General features: G+C 39.5%; 1 protein-coding gene across 7 annotated transcripts in view; it reads right to left on the bottom strand.

Annotated features, from left to right (window-relative positions):
• The window catches only part of LOC136883440 (uncharacterized), a 76,833-nt gene that overhangs the window by 40,067 nt on the left and 15,037 nt on the right, over nt 1–21,729 (bottom strand). For 5 of the 7 annotated variants that reach the window (XM_067155724.2, XM_068229699.1, XM_067155726.2 and 2 more), the window contains exons 2-4: nt 20,688–20,742; nt 17,239–17,394; nt 13,621–14,493 (exon numbers count right to left, since the gene is read on the bottom strand). The exons of 1 other annotated variant lie outside the window; for it this stretch is intronic. In XM_067155724.2, the coding sequence (XP_067011825.2) occupies nt 14,263–14,493; nt 17,239–17,394; nt 20,688–20,705 (405 nt within the window). In that variant the 5' untranslated portion in view covers nt 20,706–20,742 and the 3' untranslated portion in view covers nt 13,621–14,262. Of the gene's footprint in view, nt 1–13,620; nt 14,494–17,238; nt 17,395–20,687; nt 20,743–20,912; nt 21,306–21,729 lie in introns of those variants that run through there. One more of the 7 variants, XM_068229698.1, reaches the window with a different exon arrangement.

The following is a 21,729-nucleotide window of genomic DNA, read 5'->3' as shown; positions in this document are numbered from 1 at the left end:
ACCGCACTGCTCGGATATGGCTCAAAAAACATTCAATATAGGGGAGTTATGTTGTAACTGCACCGTCTCATGGGGATTTGCTGAACCCCAGTTGCGCACATTATGAGTGTTCACACATCCACTTAGGTGAAATGTAGATTCATCACTGAACACAATACGATCCAGATAATCTTTATACTGGGCGAGTTGGCCGTGCGGTTGGGAGCGCGCAGCTGTCAGCCCACATCTGGGAGATAGTGGGTTCGAACCCCACCCTCGGCAGCCTTGAAGATGGTTTTCCGTGGTTTCCCATTTTTACACCAGGCAAATGCTGGGGCTGTACTTTAATTAAGGCCATGGCTGCTTCCTTCCCATTCCTAGGCCTTTTCTGTCCCATCGTTGCCATAAGACCTGTCTGTATCGGCGCGACATAAAGCAGCTAGCAGAAAAAAAAATCTTTATCGTAAAGCAGCAACATATCCTTTACAAAGTTGGCACGTAAATCATAGTCTGTATGTGTTAGAGCTTGTACCAACAGTAAACGATATGGACATAGTTTTAAGTGCCTCCTTGAAACTCTCCACAATGATGTCACCGGAAATGCTAGTTCACGACTAGCACTGCAAACTGTTTTCTTGGGATTGTGCATAAAGTATTCTCTCACCCGTTCAGCACATGCTTCCTTTATTGGTCGTCCGGTACTCTTCCCTTTGCAAAGACAGTCGGTGTCTTCAAACTTATTATACCATCTATGGTCCGGCTCCATGGCTAAATGGTTATCGTGCTGGCCTTTGGTCCAGTGAGTCCCGGGTTCGATTGCCGGTTGAGTGGGAGATTTTAACCTTCATTGCTTAATTCCGATGGCTCGGGGGCTGGGTGTGTGTGTGTGTGTTGTCTGAAGCATTAGAAATTATCATAGGCAGGGCCCCATCCTCACAGACAGGCAGGTCGCCTATACGCGTCAAATCGAAAGACATGCACCAGGCCTCTCCAGAAGCCACACGTCATTAACACGTTCCCTGCGGCAGTGAATTTCGATGACTTAATGTTACGCCGTATCGGCCCACCGGTGACCCGATGCTGCCTTTAATTATTATCGGTTCGGGTCACCGGTGACCTGACGAATTTGACTTTGTTTACTCCCTAGTATGACATCCTAAACAATGCATGTGCACTTGTTGTGTGTGTTATTGTTGAGGAGACATTCCAGCGTATTTACCTGTGCTACAGTGTTCCAATTCAACAATTGCGTGAAACAGAAATGACCCCGGAAATAATTGTTAGATTCTCGTTCATTGATCTGTTTTTATGGGAATATGAGAGGCCTATGTTAATTATTTTCATATTATGTCTAGTAAAAAAAGTAATATCACAAAAGAGAAAGGATATAAATTCAGAACAATATTTACTAGACACGAAAACAATCCCAGCTATTTACAGTAAAAACGGAACAAAAATATAACATTATTTGCCACAAACACTGTCACCATTGCGTTTTACACGTTCATTGGCACTTTTTCACGTGAGTTTCATTGAAGCACTCGATACACATTTTTGGTGCTCCTGGACACTCTGCATAGAATGTCACCACCTTCTTTGTTTTGTTGTCGGCAGTTTTCTTACCATGCTGTGCAAATATCTTCTTGTAGCACACTGTGCAATGTCGCCGCATTTTTCTGGCTGGTCCTTCCAGTTTACCCAGTGTGTGCGCCCTGTTCCTTGTTGGAGGTGTACAAGATGTAGCAGTGCTGTACCGACATAGAGAGAAGGCAAGAGATTCCTTGAAATGATGAAAAGGTTTTTTTTCCAGAACTGTGCTTGCATTGTAGGATCCAGGCATTTACAACTGCAGTACCCAGGAGAAGTTCAATGGCAACTTTCCTCCACCATTTTACACCCTTCCTCAATGGGGTTTAATATGACGACATTTGATTACCAAGATCAACACCCTTTTTGATCTTGTTGTAGTGCAAGACAGATTTCGGCTTCAAAATTGGATTTCCTTTCCTGTTCCTTTTTCCAGTATCTTCCAGAATATTACCATGATCTGGTACAGTGGATATCATCAAAACTCTCCTCTTGTCCATCCAGTAAATTATCTTGACCTCCTTTTCATTCTCTGCTCCACAAATTTCCCCCCTTTGAAGACGCTTATTAACCACATCTTTGGGGAGACCGCTCTTATTAGGTTGAATTGTACCACAGAGAAGTGTTTGCTTGTCCAATAGATTCTGTGCAAATTGAACACTTGTATAAAAAATTGTCGGCGAACAAGATGCGACCTTTTTCCCAAGAATGGCTCACACATGTTCATGGCGACCGCTTTAGCGTGATCTATCCCTTGCAGCTCATCATCTTTCCCTTGATAAACTCTTACTGTAAATGTATACCCATCTTCCGTGCACACTTTATATAGTTTAATTCCATACTTATGTGATTTGTTCGGAATATATTGCCTGAAAAGCAATCTTCCCCTTCACGGCACCATAGACTCATCTATTACAATATATAAGTAATAATAATAATAACGTAAACGTTTCCACCTTTTCAATACTACAATATATTCACAAAATTACAAATTATACGGTACTAGTTTCGACCCATCTAGGGGTAATCATCAGCCGTATTGGAGCAAAGATCATTTGTGGCGAAATCCTAAGACAATGTTATTTTAAAGAATAACAAGTGAAATGAGATGTTATGGTAATAGTTAATAATACAAGGAATATACATACTAAGAGGTTTTTAACAAAGAATAAAGTATAAATGGGAATAAAGTATAAAAACCTCTTAGTATGTATATTCCTTGTATTATTAACTACAGTAGAGTCTCGCTCATCCGACCTTCGCTTATCCGACATTCCGTGTTATCCGACATTGGTAGACTTAATTTGAACTTTTGGTGGAGACTAAATTCAGGCACACCCGCTGTGGAGGGTGCGACCATGGTACAAGCACTGGCCTGACCGCTGGCGGTAGGACAGTTTTTTCTTCTTAAGGACAGGTGCAGTGAGTCTTTAGTCATTGTTCATTGTAGTATTGGTTGGGTGCGGATGTTTTAGTTTTCATATCCTCTGTGAGTATAGCAAGTAAATGGAAGAAAGTGATTGTTTCTATGGAAGACAAGTTGAGTGCATTAAAGAGACTGGACAAAGGGGAAATTCTTCAAAATGTGGCTTCAGATTATAGTGTTGGATGTGTTACAGTGGGAGACTTGAAAAAAACAGAGGGAAGAAATTGAAAAGTGGTGCTCTACCAGAGCAGAGAAAAAAATGAAAAATTTGAGTACGAAAAAAGTAAGTGAAGCACTATTTCTTTGGTTATCTCAACGCCGGGAAAAGGGCCTGCCAATATCTGGCCCTATTCTGCAGGAAAAGGCTGTGTATTTCCAGAAGGAGTTTAATGAAGGGGACCCTAATTTTCCTGCCAGTGCTGGGTGGCTTGATCGGTGGCAAAAACGGTACGGCATTAGGCAGCTTAATATCTGTGGAGAAAAGTTTCTTTTCGTAAGACATCTGGAATGTTTTCGTTCAGTACTGCATGTACTGTACAATTGAATTGATAATTCAATACACAGAGTACCGTAAAACATGTCATTGTTTTAGTACTAGAGTATAGCCTTCCTGTTTGTATCAGTTCAATTTCAAAGTTATTCTGTATTATCCGACATTTTCGGTGATCCGACGTACTCCAGGTCCCGTTTAGGTCGGATAATCGAGACTCTACTGTATTACCATAACATCTCATTTCACTTGTTATTCTTTAAAATAACATTGTCTTAGGATTTCGCCACAAATGATCTTTGCTCCAATACGGCTGATGATGACCCCTAGATGGGTCGAAACTAGTACCGTATAATTTGTAATTTTGTGAATATATTGTAGTATTGAAAAGGTGGAAACGTTTACGTTATTATTATTATTACTTATATATTATTCTCAGTTCAATACGGACCAAAAACATGAAATTCATAACCATCAATCATCTATTACAGCCTTTTTCCCAGGGGTTAAGGCATTCTGAAAATATTCCTGAAGCTGGTCTACTACAGGTTTCACTTTATACACTCGTCATTTCTCTCCCTAGGGGCTTCATTATCACACAAATGCCAACAGGAAAGCTAATCTAAGAAGCGATCACGAGTCATAGTGGCTTTTATTACCTTATTCTCATATAAAGAGTTCTTTGACCAATAAAGTGCCATTTCAGGGACATAATTTAACCCCGTAATAAGTAATATCCCCAAAAACTAGGCCATTTCTTCCTCAGTGGTATCAATCCATTTGGATAACCGCCTCCCTTTCTTTGGTGGACACTTTTCTAACTTTTGTGCAGCAAGCCTGTTTGTTTCAGTTACCATAGTATGCATAATTTGCTGTGTTACAAACATGTTATAAATATCAGAAGGGCTATCAAAATTAGTCACAATGTTCACTTCTGTGTCATCACAGAAAATGGGTATGCCAATGTCATGTCCCCCTACTGGATCCCACATTGGCACATCGTCATCACTTAAATCGCCATTACCAACAATCTGACTTGGAGAGTTATCACTTAGCGTTTCGTCCCCATAAATAGCTGACCCACATGCTTCAGAGTCACTGTCTGTACCAGAAGACGAGTCACTATCTTGGAGGTTGTACGTAGGGTCATCATCAGATACAGGAGGGAAATCACTGTCACTGTCATCACTTTGTTCCAAATAATGAACATTTCGTCCGGGATCCAGTGCTGTCCTAACCCTCTTTCTTTTCCGTGCCACCGGTGTGTCAGAATGTGAAGGCTCCATGCCTAAAATAAGAACGTGAAATTGCTTGTAAATATTATCTACAGAAAATAATAAATATGTCAATAACTACTCCAATAACCTCTATTCGCTTACCTAAGAGCAATGTAGAAAGCAGATATCAGAAGGGTGGTACTCCTTAAACAACAATTTACCATCTGCGGGCAGCAACGCTTTAGGCTTCATTCACCGTAACCGCGCTAAGCGATTCCCGCGTAAAAATATAGGTCAGACAACAATCGGGACTCAGGGTGACCCGAAGTGACATGAATGGAAGATGAAAAAACTTCCTTCGGGTCACTGGTGGGTCGATCAAAACTAGCAGTATGCCTCGATCCTTTACTTCAATTGGAACACTATGTTGCCATTAGTTAACGGAAATTCGTAGCTAGGACGTAGTTACTTACTTCGCAATTTTGGGAAGTTCGCACCGACGGATAAGAATAACAGGTTTCGGGGCACACGGTGACCCGAACCGCACGGAACGTGTTAATTAATACCACCTACAGATGTTCTTATCACTTGGGGGATTACAATAGAACTTAATGCAGAATACACGTTGCACTGCAACTACAGATTCAGTCCATGCAAACTGCAAAACACTAAAAGCTTTCTGTTCCCCAGTTGCCATCTTTGCTACTAACTACTAGACACAGGAACCAGTGCATGTGCACAGGTACGAACACTTGTAGAACAAACTGTTTTGAGTTCCTCTCTTGTTTGATGTATTATTTATAATTGTAAGTTCAATGTAATAAGTAATACTGTCCCCGTCAAAATTGGCGATATTACGAATATTTTAACAAGTGGAAAGTGAAAATTTTATTGTCTGCTTGTAACTGCAGTATATCATTTGGGGAGTTGTGGCGAGCTGAGAACTAGTTTTTTTCGTCGTTCAGAGGGGAGACACACCGGCAAGACTGTGCCAAGGTCAGAGCAAACCACGTGACTGCCTTCGCACGCGCGCAACCCAGCTTGTTTCTGGAATAGTCTGCGCCAATTAAAGGAGACCATCAGCCAATTACCGTCCTCGCTGAAGATCACACCCCCTGGCTAATTAGATAAAAGGCCTTGTTTCGAGTAAATCGCTCTCTTAATGCTCTTCGTGCTCTTAATGCTCTTAATGTTCGTGAAGCTCTTACTCTGGATATCCTTCGTCGTGTTGTGCTACACCACATTCTCAGACCACGTGGAGAAGTAACTTCAATTCAAGTCGACGCCGTTCTGCTAGAATCTAGAGAAACCATTAGTGAATTATATGGAATAAAGACGCCTAGGAGCCAAGTTAAGTGTGACAGTGTAGACGAGCTATTTATATTCGGCGTGTGCTTGTGCAAAGTACTTAATTTTGTCATCTCAGTTACAGCTTGTGACCGGCATTCTACGGAAGTCGTCGTAGAATTGAACGTCTCAAGATGGATAATTCCGCAACCACCGACAACATCATTTCATCGAGGGACACCTGTTGCAGAGCCTCCATGGAGCTGTAAAATGTGAGGCGTATCTGGTAATTGGAAGGAGACTGACCGGAGGAGTATGCTGAAATAACTGACTGTCGACGAGAATCGAACCCCATCAAAAACTTGAGTACCTTTTTAAGTTAATTTATCTGTCTTACCTTTTGTACAACTAGAGGTCTTTCTTCTTAAGTCGTAGATCTATTAGTTTGTTGTAGTTAGAAATATTTCATTTTTCCACTTCTTAAGGTGTCGTGGTAGACTAGGTACGTGTGAATGAAATTTTGGAATCTATTAGAGTAGACATGTAGGTTGTCTTTGAATGATTTCCCATGCTTAAGGAGCTTTATATTTAATAATCACTGACCACACGATAAATGTATTTTCCTTGTAATGTTGAAAGTTACTGGATGGAAATTTGCGTGTACATTTTGAGTGAATAGGGTCGAACCTAGTGTCTTTCAAGATCACTTGTTGCATTTATGATGAAGTCATCTAATTTTACGATACTCCATGAGGATCAGTAGATGTAATAATCACTTAAATAATAATAATATTAACTAAAGATCGGGTAAAACAGAAGTAAACGCTCGTGAGCCATAAAACTACTGTAGAGTCCTTATATGTGAGATTGAATGTGCTCTGTTCATGAAGGGTCTGGAATATGACCAATCCTGAGGGATACTTGTTGTATAATTATGCAGTTGATGATTTAATGATGATATTTGACTTATTCTTGTGTATTGGGAGCGCAAGATAGAGTATAATTATTGGAGCACGTGTTGCGAGTGTATTTCACAGGTAGGAAATAAAAGTAATACAAGTAAGGCTCACGCTTGCGGTAATTTCAACCTGTAGCCCAAATGATGGTAGTGCTTATGGATTTTACTAGAATCTTCCATTATAATTTCATGAGTTCGATGCACTTACGTTGATATGTGAAATGTGTTTCTACCAAGTGATACCCATGACTTCGATCACTAGCCACTATAAATGAAGGATAATTTCAATACACGGATTATTTCTGCTAGACATTACGCGTCCCGACCACCAACTCTAAAAATCATGCATAAACTTGCCAAAACAGGATTCGATGTAAATAATGTACATAAAACGTGTTTCCCTAGTGTGAATGTGTGTGTGTATGTAAATATGTATATTTCTCTTGTGTCATGTTGGTTTCATTTAATTTTGATCTGGTCACGCACTCGCTGTGACGCGGATTACACTCATCGTTGTGTGTTGCCTTAAGAAATAATTTTCATGCCCTTAAGGGAAAGTTTGATTAAGTTAAGTCGAGGAAGACTAGGAAGAATTTATTTTCTTAATTAGCGAGATTTAAAAGGAAAGATCATCTCGTTACTTTATGAAGGCACTCGATTTGTAAATAAAATTTATTTAACTAGCTCACACGTTGGTAATGTAAATTTCTAAAATTGGAAAATATTAAGATTAATTTGAATAGAAATGAAATACAAAGATCAGAGGTAGAAATTTGTTAGCCGCATGATTAATTGGAGTTATGGTGAAAATAAGTCATTAATAATTAATTCAAAATAATTATTCTGAAATGCTAATGACGATCATTAGGTAAATAATGCAGTGGAAAATTAATAAGAACACGATCGTGTGACAATGAAACATGGGCTAATTAAATGATGAGAAAATAATAATAATAATAATAATAATAATAATAATAATAATAATAATAATAATAATAATAATAATAATAATAATAATAATAATCAGAATAATAATTAATTAATTTTGAGAATTTTGAAATCAATCTTCATTTTCTACTGAAGTTCATGTTGATGTCATTGACTATTATTAAATACTGTAAATGACAAATTCAGTTGAGTACATCTTAAAACCACGTGTTGAGACTACTTTGAGTTGGTAAAGCTTTGAACACATTTATTGTAAAACCCTCGTTAGCAAGACAGCTGTTTATGATTTTATGAACTTCTGTGTTAATTTATTTAATTCTTTCAGTCAAATATTTTGATTTGAAAAGGCAAGAGGCCTAATTTTTCTTTGGTTTCATTACAGCACAGTAAGGCTGGAGATTAAGAACACGTGTCACTCTAAATCGAGGAAGAAATGCAATATTATGAAAGTTCTATTTTTGTAAAAAGAAATCAGCAAGAATATTTTATTTGTTTGTTTGCTTATGTGAATAAATGTCAGAGTGTTGTTTTAACATTTCTTTTTATCCTGCTTGGTCATCAATCCCTAACATCCCTTAAATGCCTCTAGAAAGTGATAGCCAACGATCGAACGGTCCACCTTGGGATCTCTCGCTCGATGGCTGGGCTTAGCTCGGGAAAAATGGGGGCAATACAGAGCCTTAAAACCCTGACATTCATTTTGAAACTCCTTGTATTGTATGGCATGAATAGTTTTGAATATTTTAGTATCCTTTAAATGTTAGTTCTAACAGAATAGTCAAGGTCATAAAGTTTTGTAACTGCTCTATTTTGCACCAATCCCAAATGACACACATGTATTGAAAACTGACAATGTATCATTGAATGATAGATACTTTTCTTGAGAGAAGTCGAAGTGGGATAGCGTAATTCGTGAATGACACAAACAAGTGAAGAGATTTTCTTTATGATTTAATGTGAGCATCGTACACCAACTGAGAGTCAATTATCAATCTCAAATATTTAAATTAATTCACCTTGGTAAGTTGTATATTTTTAAACTCTATTACCTCACACCTGTCAATGTGAACAGACTGCTTCTGAAAAATCATATACGGAGGTAGAGTCATAAGTCATGGCAACTATTTTTTTTTCTCGCGAACAGGAGACAACACGGAAAATCTAACAAATGCATTTGGAAACGTACGGTACGTACATGCGTATGATGCCATTAGATGATGAATGTAAACAACAGTGTGGGTCTAAGCATGCCCCCACGTTCAAAATGGAAGTCAACAATCAGGAGCAGCAAAATAGCAGTTCTCCGCAGCAGAAATGCACGCCAATGCTATGCAGAGCTGCGGGAAGCATTAGGAGTGCATGCCATGCCCTATAGAACAGTGGCAAGATGGGTGGAGACGTTCAAACGGGGTAGAGTATTAACTGCCGACTTGCCTCGCCCAGGCCGTCCAGTGTCCATGGGGATGGGAGGTTCTTCCACACCCGTCTTATTCGCTTGATCTGAGCCCATGTGACTATGATCTAATCCCCAAAGTCAAGAAGCCATTACGTGGACAACGGTTTGCTAACAAAGAGGACATTGCAACAGCATTTCGGAGAGAGGTGTCACATGTTAGCGATACACATACAGCGAATGGTATTCAGTGCCTGCCCCACTGCTGGCAACGCACAGTGGAAAACTTCTTCTCGTCAAATGTAGCCAAATCGATCTCCTCTCACCAATTCGATTCAGTATCTCTTCATTCGTGATTCGATCTATCCATCTCACCTTCAGCATTCTTCTGTAACACCACATTTCAAAAGCTTCTATTCTCTTTCTTTCTGAGCTAGTTATCGTCCATGTTTCACTTCCATACAATGCCACGCTCCACACAAAAGTCTTCAAAAACATCTTTCTAATTCCGATATCAATGTTTGAAGTGAGCAAATTTCTTTTCTTAAGAAAGCTCTTCCTTGCTTGTGCTAGTCTGTATTTTATGTCCTCCTTACTTCTGCCATCGTTGGTTATTTTACTACCCAAGTAACAATATTCATCTACTTCCCTTAAGACTTCGTTTCCTAATCTAATATTTCCTACATCACCTGCCTTTGTTCGACTGCACTCCATTACTTTTGTTTTGGACTTATTTATTTTCATCTTGTACTCCTTACCTAAGACTTCATCCATACCATTCAGCAACTTCTCGAGATCTTCTGCAGTCTCAAATAAAATAACAATATCATCGGCAAATCTCAAGGTTTTGATTTCCTCTCCTTGGACTGTGATTCCCTTTCCAAATTTCTCTTTGATTTCCTTTACTGCCTGTTCTATGTAAACATTGAAAAGGAGAGGGGACAAACTGCAGCCTTGCCTCACTCCTTTCTGGATTGCTGCTTCTTTTTCAAAGCCCTCGATTCTTATCACTGCAGACTGATTTTTATACAGGTTGTAGATAATTCTTCGTTCTCGGTATCTGATCCCTATCATCTTCAGGATCATAAATAGCCTGGTCCAATCAACATTATCGAATGCCTTCTCTAGATCTACGAATGCCATGTACGTGAGCTTGTCCTTCTTGATTCGATCCTCTAAGATCAGACGTAAAGTCAGGATTGCTTCACGTGTTCCTATATTTCTTCTGAAGCCAAATTGATCTTCCCCCAACTCAGCTTCCACTTGTTTTTCCATTCTTCTGTAAATAATACGTGTTAAAATTTTGCAGGCATGAGATACTAAACTAATAGTGCGGTAGTTTTCACACCTGTCAGCACCGGCTTTCTTGGGAATAGGTATAACAACATTCTGCTGAAAATCGGATGGGACTTCTCCTGTCTCATACATCTTGCACACTAAATGAAATAACCTTACCATGCTGGTTTCTCCTAAGGCAGTCAGTAATTCAGAGGGAATATCATCAATTCCAGGTGTCTTGTTCCTATTTAGGTCACTCACAGCTCTGTCAAACTCTGACCTCAAAATTGGGTCTCCCATTTCATCAGCATCAACAGCCTCTTTATGTTCCAGAACGAAATTATCTACATCGTTACCTTGATACAACTGTTGGATATGCTTCTGCCATCTTTCTGCTTTGTCTTCTTTCCCTAGAAGTGGCTTTCCATCTGAGCTCTTAATATTCATGCACCTAGATTTCCTTTCTCCAAAGGTTTCCTTGATTTTCCTGTATGCAGCATCTACCTTTCCCAGGACCATACAGCCTTCGACATCCTTGCACTTCTCCTTCAGCCATTCTTCCTTAGCTACCTTGCACTTTCTATCTACTTCATTCTTTAATCGCCTGTATTCTTTTCTGCCCTCTTCATTTCTAGCATTCTTGTATTTTCGTCGTTCATCAATCAGGTCTAGTATCTCCCGAGTTATCCACTGATTCTTAGTTGATCTTTTCTTCCTTCCTAACATTTCTTCAGCAGCCCTACTGACTTCATTTTTCATGACTCTCCACTCTTCCTCTACTGTGTTTCCTTCGGCCTTTTCATTTAGTCCTTGTGCAACATGTTCCTTGAAACAATCCATCACACTCTTTTCTTTCAACTTGTCTAGATCCCATCTTTTTGCATTCTTTCCTTTCTTCAATTTCAACTTCAGATGGCATTTCATGACCAACAAGTTGTGGTCAGAGTCCACGTCTGCTCCTGGGAAAGTTTTGCAATCCAACACCTGGTTTCTGAATCTCTGCCTAATCATAATGAAGTCTATTTGATACCTTCCAGTGTCTCCAGGTCTCGTCCACGTATACAGCCGTCGTTTGTGGTGTTTGAACCAAGTATTGGCGAGGACTAAATTATGGTCAGTGCAGAATTCAACCAGCCGACTTCCTCTTTCATTCCTTTGTCCCAATCCAAATTCTCCTACTGTGCTACCTTCTCTTCCTTGGCCTACCACTGCGTTCCAGTCTCCCATCACAATTAGATTCTCGTCACCTTTGACATATTGTATTAAATCTTCTATCTCCTCATATATTCTTTCAATTTCTTCATCATCCGCTGAACTAGTAGGCATATAGACCTGCACTATTGTGGTGGGCATTGGTTTGGTGTCTATCTTGGCGACAATAATTCTTTCACTATGCTGGTCGTAGTAGCTTATCCGCTGCCCTATTTTCTTATTCATTATTAAACCAACTCCTGCATTACCCCTGTTTGATTTCGTGTTGATAATTCGGTAGTCGCCTGACCAAAAATCCTGTTCTTCCTGCCAACGCAACGTACTTCACTTATACCAACTACATCTAACTTTAGCCTATCCATCTCCCTTTTCAGATTCTCTAACCTACCACAACGATTCAAACTTCTAACATTCCACGCTCCGACTCGCAGAATGTCAGTATCCATCTTCCTGATGATCGCCCCCTCTCGTGTAGTCCCCACCCGGAGATCCGAATGGGGGACTAGTTTACCTCCGGAATATTTTACCCGGGAGGAAGCCATCATCAGTACATCATTCATACAGAGAGAGCTGCATGTCCTCGGGAGGTGGTTACGGCTGTAGTTTCCCGTTGCTTTCAGCCGTGTAGCAGTATCAACACAGCTAAGCCATGTTGAGTATTATTACAAGGCCGTATCAGTCAATCATCTAGACTGCCGCCCTTGCAACTACCGAAAGGCTGCTACCTCCCTTTCGATGAACCATTCGTTAGTCTGGTCTCTCAACAGATACCCATCCGATATGGTTGCACCTGCGGATCGGCTATCTGCATCATTGGGACACGCAAGCCTCCCCACCGCGGCAAGGTCACATGGTTCGCAGAGGAGGTTTACGGTATCAAAAGCTTTTTGTATGTCTATGAACATACAATCTTTATATAATCTTTATATATAACAAATTCCAACTTGAACGGTCTTCCACCTTTCCACCACTTTAAGATCTTACGATTTTTCTTAGATTAAAATAACAATAATTTATTTTAAAATTAATTGGTACATGTTTCATTTTTCATAGAAAACATCTTCAGCTGTGATCTTGATTGACAGTTATAATGTGCACAAAAACACAGGTTACATAAGTAAAATAATTAACCACTCATATTAAAAACAAATTGTCCTTGACAAGATAAAAGGTCTAAATGCCTAGAGTCTTCGGCTTTATCTTCATTGTCACTATATGACATCTCTTGATGTAAAAGATATGTTATTCATGAAATACCACTTGGAATCTTTAATTTTCTTGATTAACATGAACAGTAGTGTACAACCATGCAAATTTTTGTAACATTCAGCACTTAATGTGAATGGAAAGGGTGAATTTTCTTGTTAGATGAAATGGATTGATTGTGTTTGAGATGGAAAGGAGCTCCCTATGATATTGTTGTGCCCAAATCTGGAAAGGAGACAAAATTTTTGAAGCTCGATAACGAAAGTGATCTGGTTGTCGTGTTTAATGATATCTGATGTTTATTCACCACTTGACACCCCTCACAGCTGACTCACACCGGGCCTCCTGCTGCGCTCAGAGCTGCTTTCCTCCTAGTGTTGTATCTGTGTGTGCTCGCAAGGTCTGCATGTTTGGTGGAGGGAGGAGAAACAACAGCTGCAGAAGGTGGAGGGGAAAATTCTTCCTTTTGTTGCCTATTTTGTTATTGATGCCGAGTGTATCATCACTTGTGATTACTTGTAATAATCTTTATCTAAGGCATCCTGCATCCGAGTTTAAATATAAATTGTTGCATTCAAAGTATTTCTATTGTTTAGAAAGCCATACTGATAGTTATAAAATAATTCATTATGATTTAAATATTGTATAATTCTGTTTTTAATAATTTTTTCAAGAATTTTAGAAATGTTTCTCAATGTTGGATTTGGCAAATTTTTCACCTAACAGCTTCACATCTGTCTTTTTATTTTCTACAGTTACATTCTCATATTTTGATAACACATTTACAATTATTTCCATCTAGTGAGGTTATTGTCCCTAACACACTTTCTTCCGCCAACTGCCAATTGGCTGCCAAGATTAGTTTTGTCTGCTTCAGTACCATATCAGGGCACCCAGAAGATCTATTTCCAATGGGACCTCTTATTCCACACAAATAAGAGGATATATACAGTTGACAAATAAATAACATTCTGCTAGTCACTGTTCAGAAGACTGAAAAACTAGCTAATGCTAACCACTGATTACTTATTATTATTATCATCATCATCATCATCATCCTCATATAATAGTTCATCTTTCTAAATATTTTGAATCCCAAGAATTAATTAGAAATAGATGGAAATAGTAATCTTGCTACTTTTTCTGAAAGAACCATCTCTTCCTCCTATAGTGCAGGCCTGAGAGGAGATTACCTTACTTGCCCCACCCTCTTTGACATGCCTGACTTACAATAATATCACATTCTCGTCTTCTTCCCTATATACAACAATTCTAATTCATTCAAGATGACGACTGAGAAAATTTAAGTACAGCATCCACGTTCCCATTCTCAACCTCTTCTATCAGCTTTTTATTCGACTCCATTCGGTCCCGTACTTTATTGAGGCGGTCCAAGTTATCTTGTTCTTCTTGGCGCCATGTTCTCAGATCTGCGAGTACAATATCCAAGTATATTGATAGAGCTTTCAACTTCTTACTTTTCTCAACAGAAATGTGTACATCACGCTGCTCCTGGAACATGAAGAAAATATATTATTCCTGACTGAATTTAGTGCATTGGTGTGTATTGTTTTAACAGGAAGTACAGCTAGTCAACCATCCCATATAAATGCTAATCAGAGGGGAAGGAGGCAGGGGAAGAAGAAAAAGAAAAGAAAAGTTCCAACCATCTGAAGAATGAAGGGATGGACCCACAATGGGCATTAAACTTAAAAATTTCCAAAGGGCTTGTAAAACTAATACTGTTGGGTTTCGAAAGGTGGTGTGGTGGTGGTGGTGGTGGAGATAATATTTTCAAGAGGAAATACAACTGGGCAACCATCCACAATTAACACTATTCAGAAGAGAAAATGTACAATGTACAACAAAATATGTGAAGCAAAGCGACAAAGGCCTCACTCTTTGCAGACGACATAGTAATATGGGGAGAACTTGAAATGGAAGTACAAGAACAAGTTACTGTTTGGAATTGGGAAATACAAGAATATGGAATGAAGAGTAAGGCCCCATTCACAATGCAAACGTAACCATAAACTTAACGACGTAACGTAACCGTAAAATTAACGTAAAATTTGTGGTATTCACAATGGAGGAACGTAACATTAACGTAAAGAGTACACAGCAGCCAATCAAAACACTGCCATGTTATTTAGCACGGAAGTCGGGTTTCGGACTATCTCGCAGTTTTATATTTCAATACCTCGATGGAATCAAACAACGTGGTAGCGGAATTCATATTACTCCAAACGTCTGTTGCTTTGCTCCTGGGAAAAGACGAAAAGGTGATCTAAACAACGATGCAGAAAATGGGTTCATCCCTTGAATCAAAGAAGGTTACCTCAATGCAATTTTGGTAATCTACTGTAAGAAATGACCCTCATCAGTTCGTTTTGGACATGTGGATGAAACCTGAACTGTTTGCCTTTCTTACGATTTACTTCCCCTTTTCTAATAAAAAGGATTGTAAGGTCTCCTTTACCAACATCTACGAGTATGCCCCTATCTATCACACCCCGATGAGATGTTTGGATCTGTTTGTTTACATGATATCGTTTTCGTAAACTAGTAGTCTGTATAATGTTAAAAAATATACAAGGACACTGTTTTATTTATGACAGGGTTTGTCTCTCGTCCGTTTGCCAGCACTGCGAGCTTGTCTCCCGCCATTTACCGTCAGATTTCATTGCTACAGGATATTTATTTCCACCTATAATTTTTTGGTACAACGTCTTTGTAATTCTTTCTCCAAAGATTGTTTTGAAAGAGAATTACAAGTGTTTCGTCGAAAGTAGTCATTATATCATGCACAAAATACAATGTTTACCTCTGTTCTGATTGGCTGGTTCTTAAAGTTAACGTAAAATTAACCGTAAGAGCTTGGAGTTTGCAATCCCTTAATTTTACGGACTCGCAGTTAAGTTTACGTCGGCGCATTGTGAATGGTTCCATTAGATAAGATGGCCGCTAACTTCTGAGTTAACGTTAATTTTAAGTTTACGTTACGTTACCTTTGCATTGTGAATGAGGCTTAAGACAGTAGATAAGGAGAGGTAATAGAGAAGGAAGAGGTAATACTGAAGTCAACAGAAGACAATTAGAAGCTGTGAAAAGCTTTGCTTTAAATATTTGAGGAGCATACTTGCAGAAGATGGGAAAATAAATTAGGAAATTCATCTGGGAGCTAGTGGGTTCGAACCCCCACTGCTGGCAGCCCTGAAGATGGTTTTCCATGGTTTCCCATTTTCACACCAGGCAAATGCTGGAGCTGTACCTTAATTAAGGCCATGGCCACTTGCTTCCCACTCCTAGGCTTTTCCTATCCCATTGTTGCCATAAGACCTATCTGTGTCGGTGCAACGTAAAGCAAACAAAAAACAAATGAAGAAATAGGATAAAGAATCCAACAAGCCAATGGGTTTTACCAATGTGTGTGGGAGTTATAGTGTGGAACCAGGACGTCCCAGAGAAATGCAAGAATAATATGTGCTCAGTGTATTACACACCAATTCTGATACACACGGCAGGCACATGGACAACAAAAAAAAAATGTGATGAAAGCAGAATCCAAGCAGCTGAGATCAAATTAGAGGAATAATTGGGAAGACATGAAGGGATAAAATCAGAAACATAGAAGTCAGAGAGAGCATTGGATTCCCTAAACTGCAAGACAAGACAGAGACCAGTAAGCTGAAATAGTATGGACACATGATGAGAATGGATGAGGATAGAGTTTCAGAGTGAGTATTTATGCAGAAAATAATAGGAGGAAGACAATGGGAAAGGCCCAGAAAGTGGTAGACGGATATGGTGAAGAAGAGTGTAGAGAAGTGAGGAGTAAAAGTAGAAGAAATATTGGAGGAAGGAAGGGAGTGGTGAAGAGATAGAAAACAGTGGAGGTCCTTGATTCACAACCCGACCCAGAAGACTGGAAACACAAATAAAAAAGAAAATAAGAAGAGAAAATTGAAGAAGTTTTGATTCTTAGCAGAATGAAAGTATCGGCTAAAGAAAGGGGGAGCTGTGAAATTTAAAGACTTCCTAGGTCTTGCAAGATTAACACTGCCAGCAATGGAAGAGAACAAGAGCTGACCAAGGAAGGTCAGATAGAAAAGATAAAAGTAAATGGAAGTAGTGACAGATTTTACTGGATGACCTCTGGTCAGCAACCCATGCTCTCAATTTGACAGCCCCTGAGATCCACCAGTGATAGATATTACAGCTTTGGTGGAATAATAATTGATTGAAATAATGACTCACCTGAGAGCATTTGATCTGAAGAGTTTCCACTTGGTTCATGAATGCACCTAGTTGTTCAATCAAAGCAAATCCATCCTTAATTCTGTACTTGTGGTAGTATTCTTGGTTAGCAAATTCTTTCTTGACATAGTAAAAATCATCAAGAGCAGAGGGTACCTTGAAAACAAAAATGAACAACTTGTGTTATGTAAACATTTACCTGAACAACAACATCACCATCAACGACAACAACAACGTTTGTTTCTCTTATTCACTAACCATGGTATGCACTTAAACAGTAAAGGTAAAGAAAAATTGGCTATAGAAATTATATTTGTCTTGAAGAATTCCCCTCTTAATTATTACAGGGTCAGATGAAGCTTCACCTATCTCATTCTCTGAGTTCTATTTTCTAGAAATATAGCTACCCATTCTACCACTGTAAACTATGTGTTGGCCCAAATGCAGTGGCGGCCCGTGGCCAAATTATCCGGCGGGGCACAACTTATAAAATAATATGGACAGTCAAGTAGATATTTAAGGTATCGGTTGCAAAATATAACAATAATGCGCATGTGAATAAATACACTAACAACTGACTTGTAAATCAGCTTATTCCGTTTACAGTTGGTGCCAGTTAGATATTAACACCAAGGAAAAAGACAGTGAAAGGTGGGGTCAAAGGAAACGAACCCGTGACCTCTCCATTTCCGGTCAAGTGTTATTTCACTGAGCTAAATGGCAGGGGATAAGTTGATCCACATTTCGTTTATAACCTGTTCCCCTACAAGTCAAGTAATAATGAATATACTAACCTTCTCATTTTTAGATGAAGTCTATTCTTCGATCCTTTGCTTGAGCAAATATTTCGATAACTCGCTGGTTGAAGTCGGGAATCGAACGTAGGCTACTATTTTACTTTCAATTGAAAGCATCTCCAGGGCCGTTAGTCTGTCTTGGCTCATCGTATTCCTCAAGAAGGTCTTTATTCGATTTAGAGTAGAGAAAAACTTTTTACTTTCCACTGTCGACATCGGGTTTGTAACAATGATGCTCAGTAACCTAACGCATTCATTGAAAGTGTCTTGCATATTGTTGCGCAGGAAAAGTTGCAAAAGCGCCGCAGCACCATCTGCCGCACGCACGTCTACCCTGGAATATAACACTTCAAGTTCGGTCCTGAGCCTGGCTTTGTTCACTTTCGGGTACTTGTTTACGGTTGACGCGGAATTTTTTCCGGAAAGAGAGTACAAAATTCTCCAAAACTTGATACCCGAATAAGGTTGGCAGCTGCTAAATGGCCTATTAGAAACACGGTAACCTCATTTAAGATAACTTATTTTAATAATGAAAACATCTGAAAGCAACTAAATCCCTGCATGAGCGATATGAACACATTTTTAAATAAACAAGACTAAAATATTATTGGATTTACTGTAGTTACAGAATTGGTGAATTGACTACACTGATGTTTGTAAAGCGCGGATATTTCTTGTGATCTGTTATTTGCTCTATGCGCATGCGCTGCAGAAGGCCTCAAGGATCTGAGTGCCCAACCAGAAGTACTCCCCGTCGCCCGCTCACCCACACAAGCCCACAGCTGTCATGGACTTTCACCATCTTCAAATACTGTGTTCTAATGCGCAGGCGCGTCGTTTGGGCACAAGACGGTCTAGTGCCCAGAGCTGCACATTTCGCCTGCCACTCGCTTCGCAAGACTCCTGCAGTCATTATTGTCGCACTGACAGCAACAGCTTGTCTCTTTAAATACGAGTACAAAAGGTATCCTCTCTTCGTGCTTAAAGACATGGTTGTTTTAAATACCCACCAAAATCCGTAATCCAGTTAAGAATATAACATTTTGTCGTGATAATATGTGTAGAAATAATTCTGTTGTTCGGCTGTAGCCCAACTAAATTATAAATTATTTCCTGAAATTCTGAGTGCTAAAACTTGACAGGGCACGTGCCCCTGTGCCCCTAAGGGCCCACCGCCACTGCCCAAATGTAAGACGACGTTGAAGTGTACTAAAATAAACTGTAGTCATCTTATGTGTGTGGCCTGACATTTAAAGACTCAATTTTGTGTCAATCCCCTACTGTACTGGCTTGTAGGGCAGAAAACACCACATGCATCGCAGCTGAGCTCGAGGTCATGAATAAACTGAAATGTCTCTAGCTTAGACGAAATTTTCCAGTTTGTGGCATATGATCTACCATTACCTGGGTGGCGTCTTTATGTTAATGTGACCGAGCTCGATAGCTGCAGTCGCTTAAGTGCGGCCAGTATCCAGTATTCAGGAGATAGTAGGTTCAAACCCCACTGTCGGCAGCCCTGAAAATGGTTTTCCGTGGTTTCCCATTTTCACACCAGGCAAATGCTGGGGCTGTACCTTAATTAAGGCCACGGCTGCTTCCTTCCCATTCCTAGCCCTTCCCTACCCCTTGGTCGCCATAAGACCTATCTGTGTCGGTGCGACGTAAAGCAACTAGCAAAAAAAAAAAAAAAAAAAAAAAATGTTAATGTGTTCAGTTTTTAACACTATTCCAGTCATGGTGGATCATGTGAAAAGGAGAGTGCATCTTATTTGTCACTTCAGTTAAATAAAAGAGAGAAAGGTTATGATAAAAATTTAAAATTGCGGGGTTTACACTAGGCAGATCACTAATAAAGGAGACTGCCAAAAGTTTGATGTTTCCGAGTGCAAGATATGATGTTGGTGGAAAGACAAAGAAAAGTTAAGAATGCTGGCTCATAAAGAGAAGCATTCAGAGGTTCATGCAGGAGAAATAAAACCGGGGTTATTGCAAATTAATAAAATGAATATGGCACAAGATTTAAAAGTTTCGGTAATTGAATTTAATGATATAGATGTCGATTTCCATAGGCAATCTGAAATATTTGTCTCAAATGAGTAAATTTATAATACCAATATAGTTGGTCCATTATTAGACATTATAAATTTTCCGGCTAACTCATTCCTGGTTGCCAGTATTTCGTCCCAGTGTGCTAAGTTGGGCTCAACAGTTGGGAAATAGCAACCTACCAAGACACATGGCTAGTGCATACCATGGAGGCCACTGCATAGGCTACTTGGAGCCATCGGCAGTGCCAATGCACTATGAGAGACTTTGTCCAATAATGGACCAAATATATTGGTATCATAAATTTATTCATTTGGGACAAATATTTCAGGTTACCTACGGGAATCAACATCTATATCAACTGAATGCCAGGCAGGCATCAATTTTTGAAAATGTAAATTAAGATTTACTTTAATATTAGTTATAGCACCTGCAGTTTGAAAAAAACAACCTGTTTTTGGCATTTCAGGCTGATAAGAAAATCTGAAACTTTAAAAGACTTGATTTCCCTCTCTCCAAAGATAAAAGAAAGAGCTTTGCCACTATTAAGAGAAGAAGGCATTTCATCATTTAAGAGTTTAAAAATTGATATCAATGTCTACTAACCGAAGAGCTGCTTCCCATTGTGTAATGAGATTATCTGCCAGATGTTAGCAGTTACCTAGAACAAAAACAGGCAAAAAAATGTAGAAACATAGTTCTGATTATACTGTAAAATGCTGCAACTATGTCAAGACACAAGTAGGTCATATAAAACAAAATGGTTTGAAACTGAAACCAGATGGCAAGAAATGAACTGACTCTTGATGATTTTGTGTGGCTGTTGCTTGCCTGATGATGTCCTTGTAGGCAGCACCCCAACCCCGCTCCTGAAGTGGGTGCCTGTGCTGGTGGTGGTTACTGTTTTACGAGAAAGTACAACCTGGCAACCATCCTATATTAATACTGATCAGAAGGAAAAAGGAAGAGGTAAATCCTTTGAAGTAAACAGCAAAAGTAAGGGGAAAAACTGCCAATTTCTCCTCAGCATCACCTTACTACCCAATTATTGAGTTTCAACTGGCAGTACTAATGTGGAAATTCATGATTGTGGGAATGCTGGAATTCTGATAGATGCACTTCCACAGACTCAACTAATGAAAGGATGAATTTGACATTCATCAATCTACTATTTTATCCAATGTGAATGTCATTAGAAGTAATTTTAATTTTAATAATTTATACCTATAGTGATGTCAAGCCCGCCTGGTGGCCATGATCGTTAAGGCGCTGAAGTCTAAAACGGTCTAACACCGAGGTTAGCCGGTTCGAGTCCCGTTGGTCGAAAAAATTTTCACCATCAGAATGTTGGCCGGCAGGGTAGGGGAGGTGGTGGTATACAATTTCTAATCACTAGATTGCGTGCCAAAAGCCTGGATTAAATTCCAAACCTCTCCGCAGTGCTCATATGGAGTGAGGGCATATGACGCTGTTGATGGTGATTCGTCCGTCGGATGGGGACGTTAAGCGTTGAGCAGACCCCTTGGTGCTATTCGACAGGAGTAGGCTATGTGCCGGCACCGGGTTTCACCCTCTCCCTACTATCATATATCACGTCATTCATTTCATCTCTCATTAACTCCTCTGATGAGGTTGACGTCAGGAAGGG

This window comes from Anabrus simplex, chromosome 11, assembly GCF_040414725.1.
Source record: "Anabrus simplex isolate iqAnaSimp1 chromosome 11, ASM4041472v1, whole genome shotgun sequence".
NCBI lineage: Eukaryota > Metazoa > Arthropoda > Insecta > Orthoptera > Tettigoniidae > Anabrus > Anabrus simplex.
Note: the sequence above shows the minus strand (reverse complement) of the source record. Positions and strands in the feature narration are given on the sequence as shown.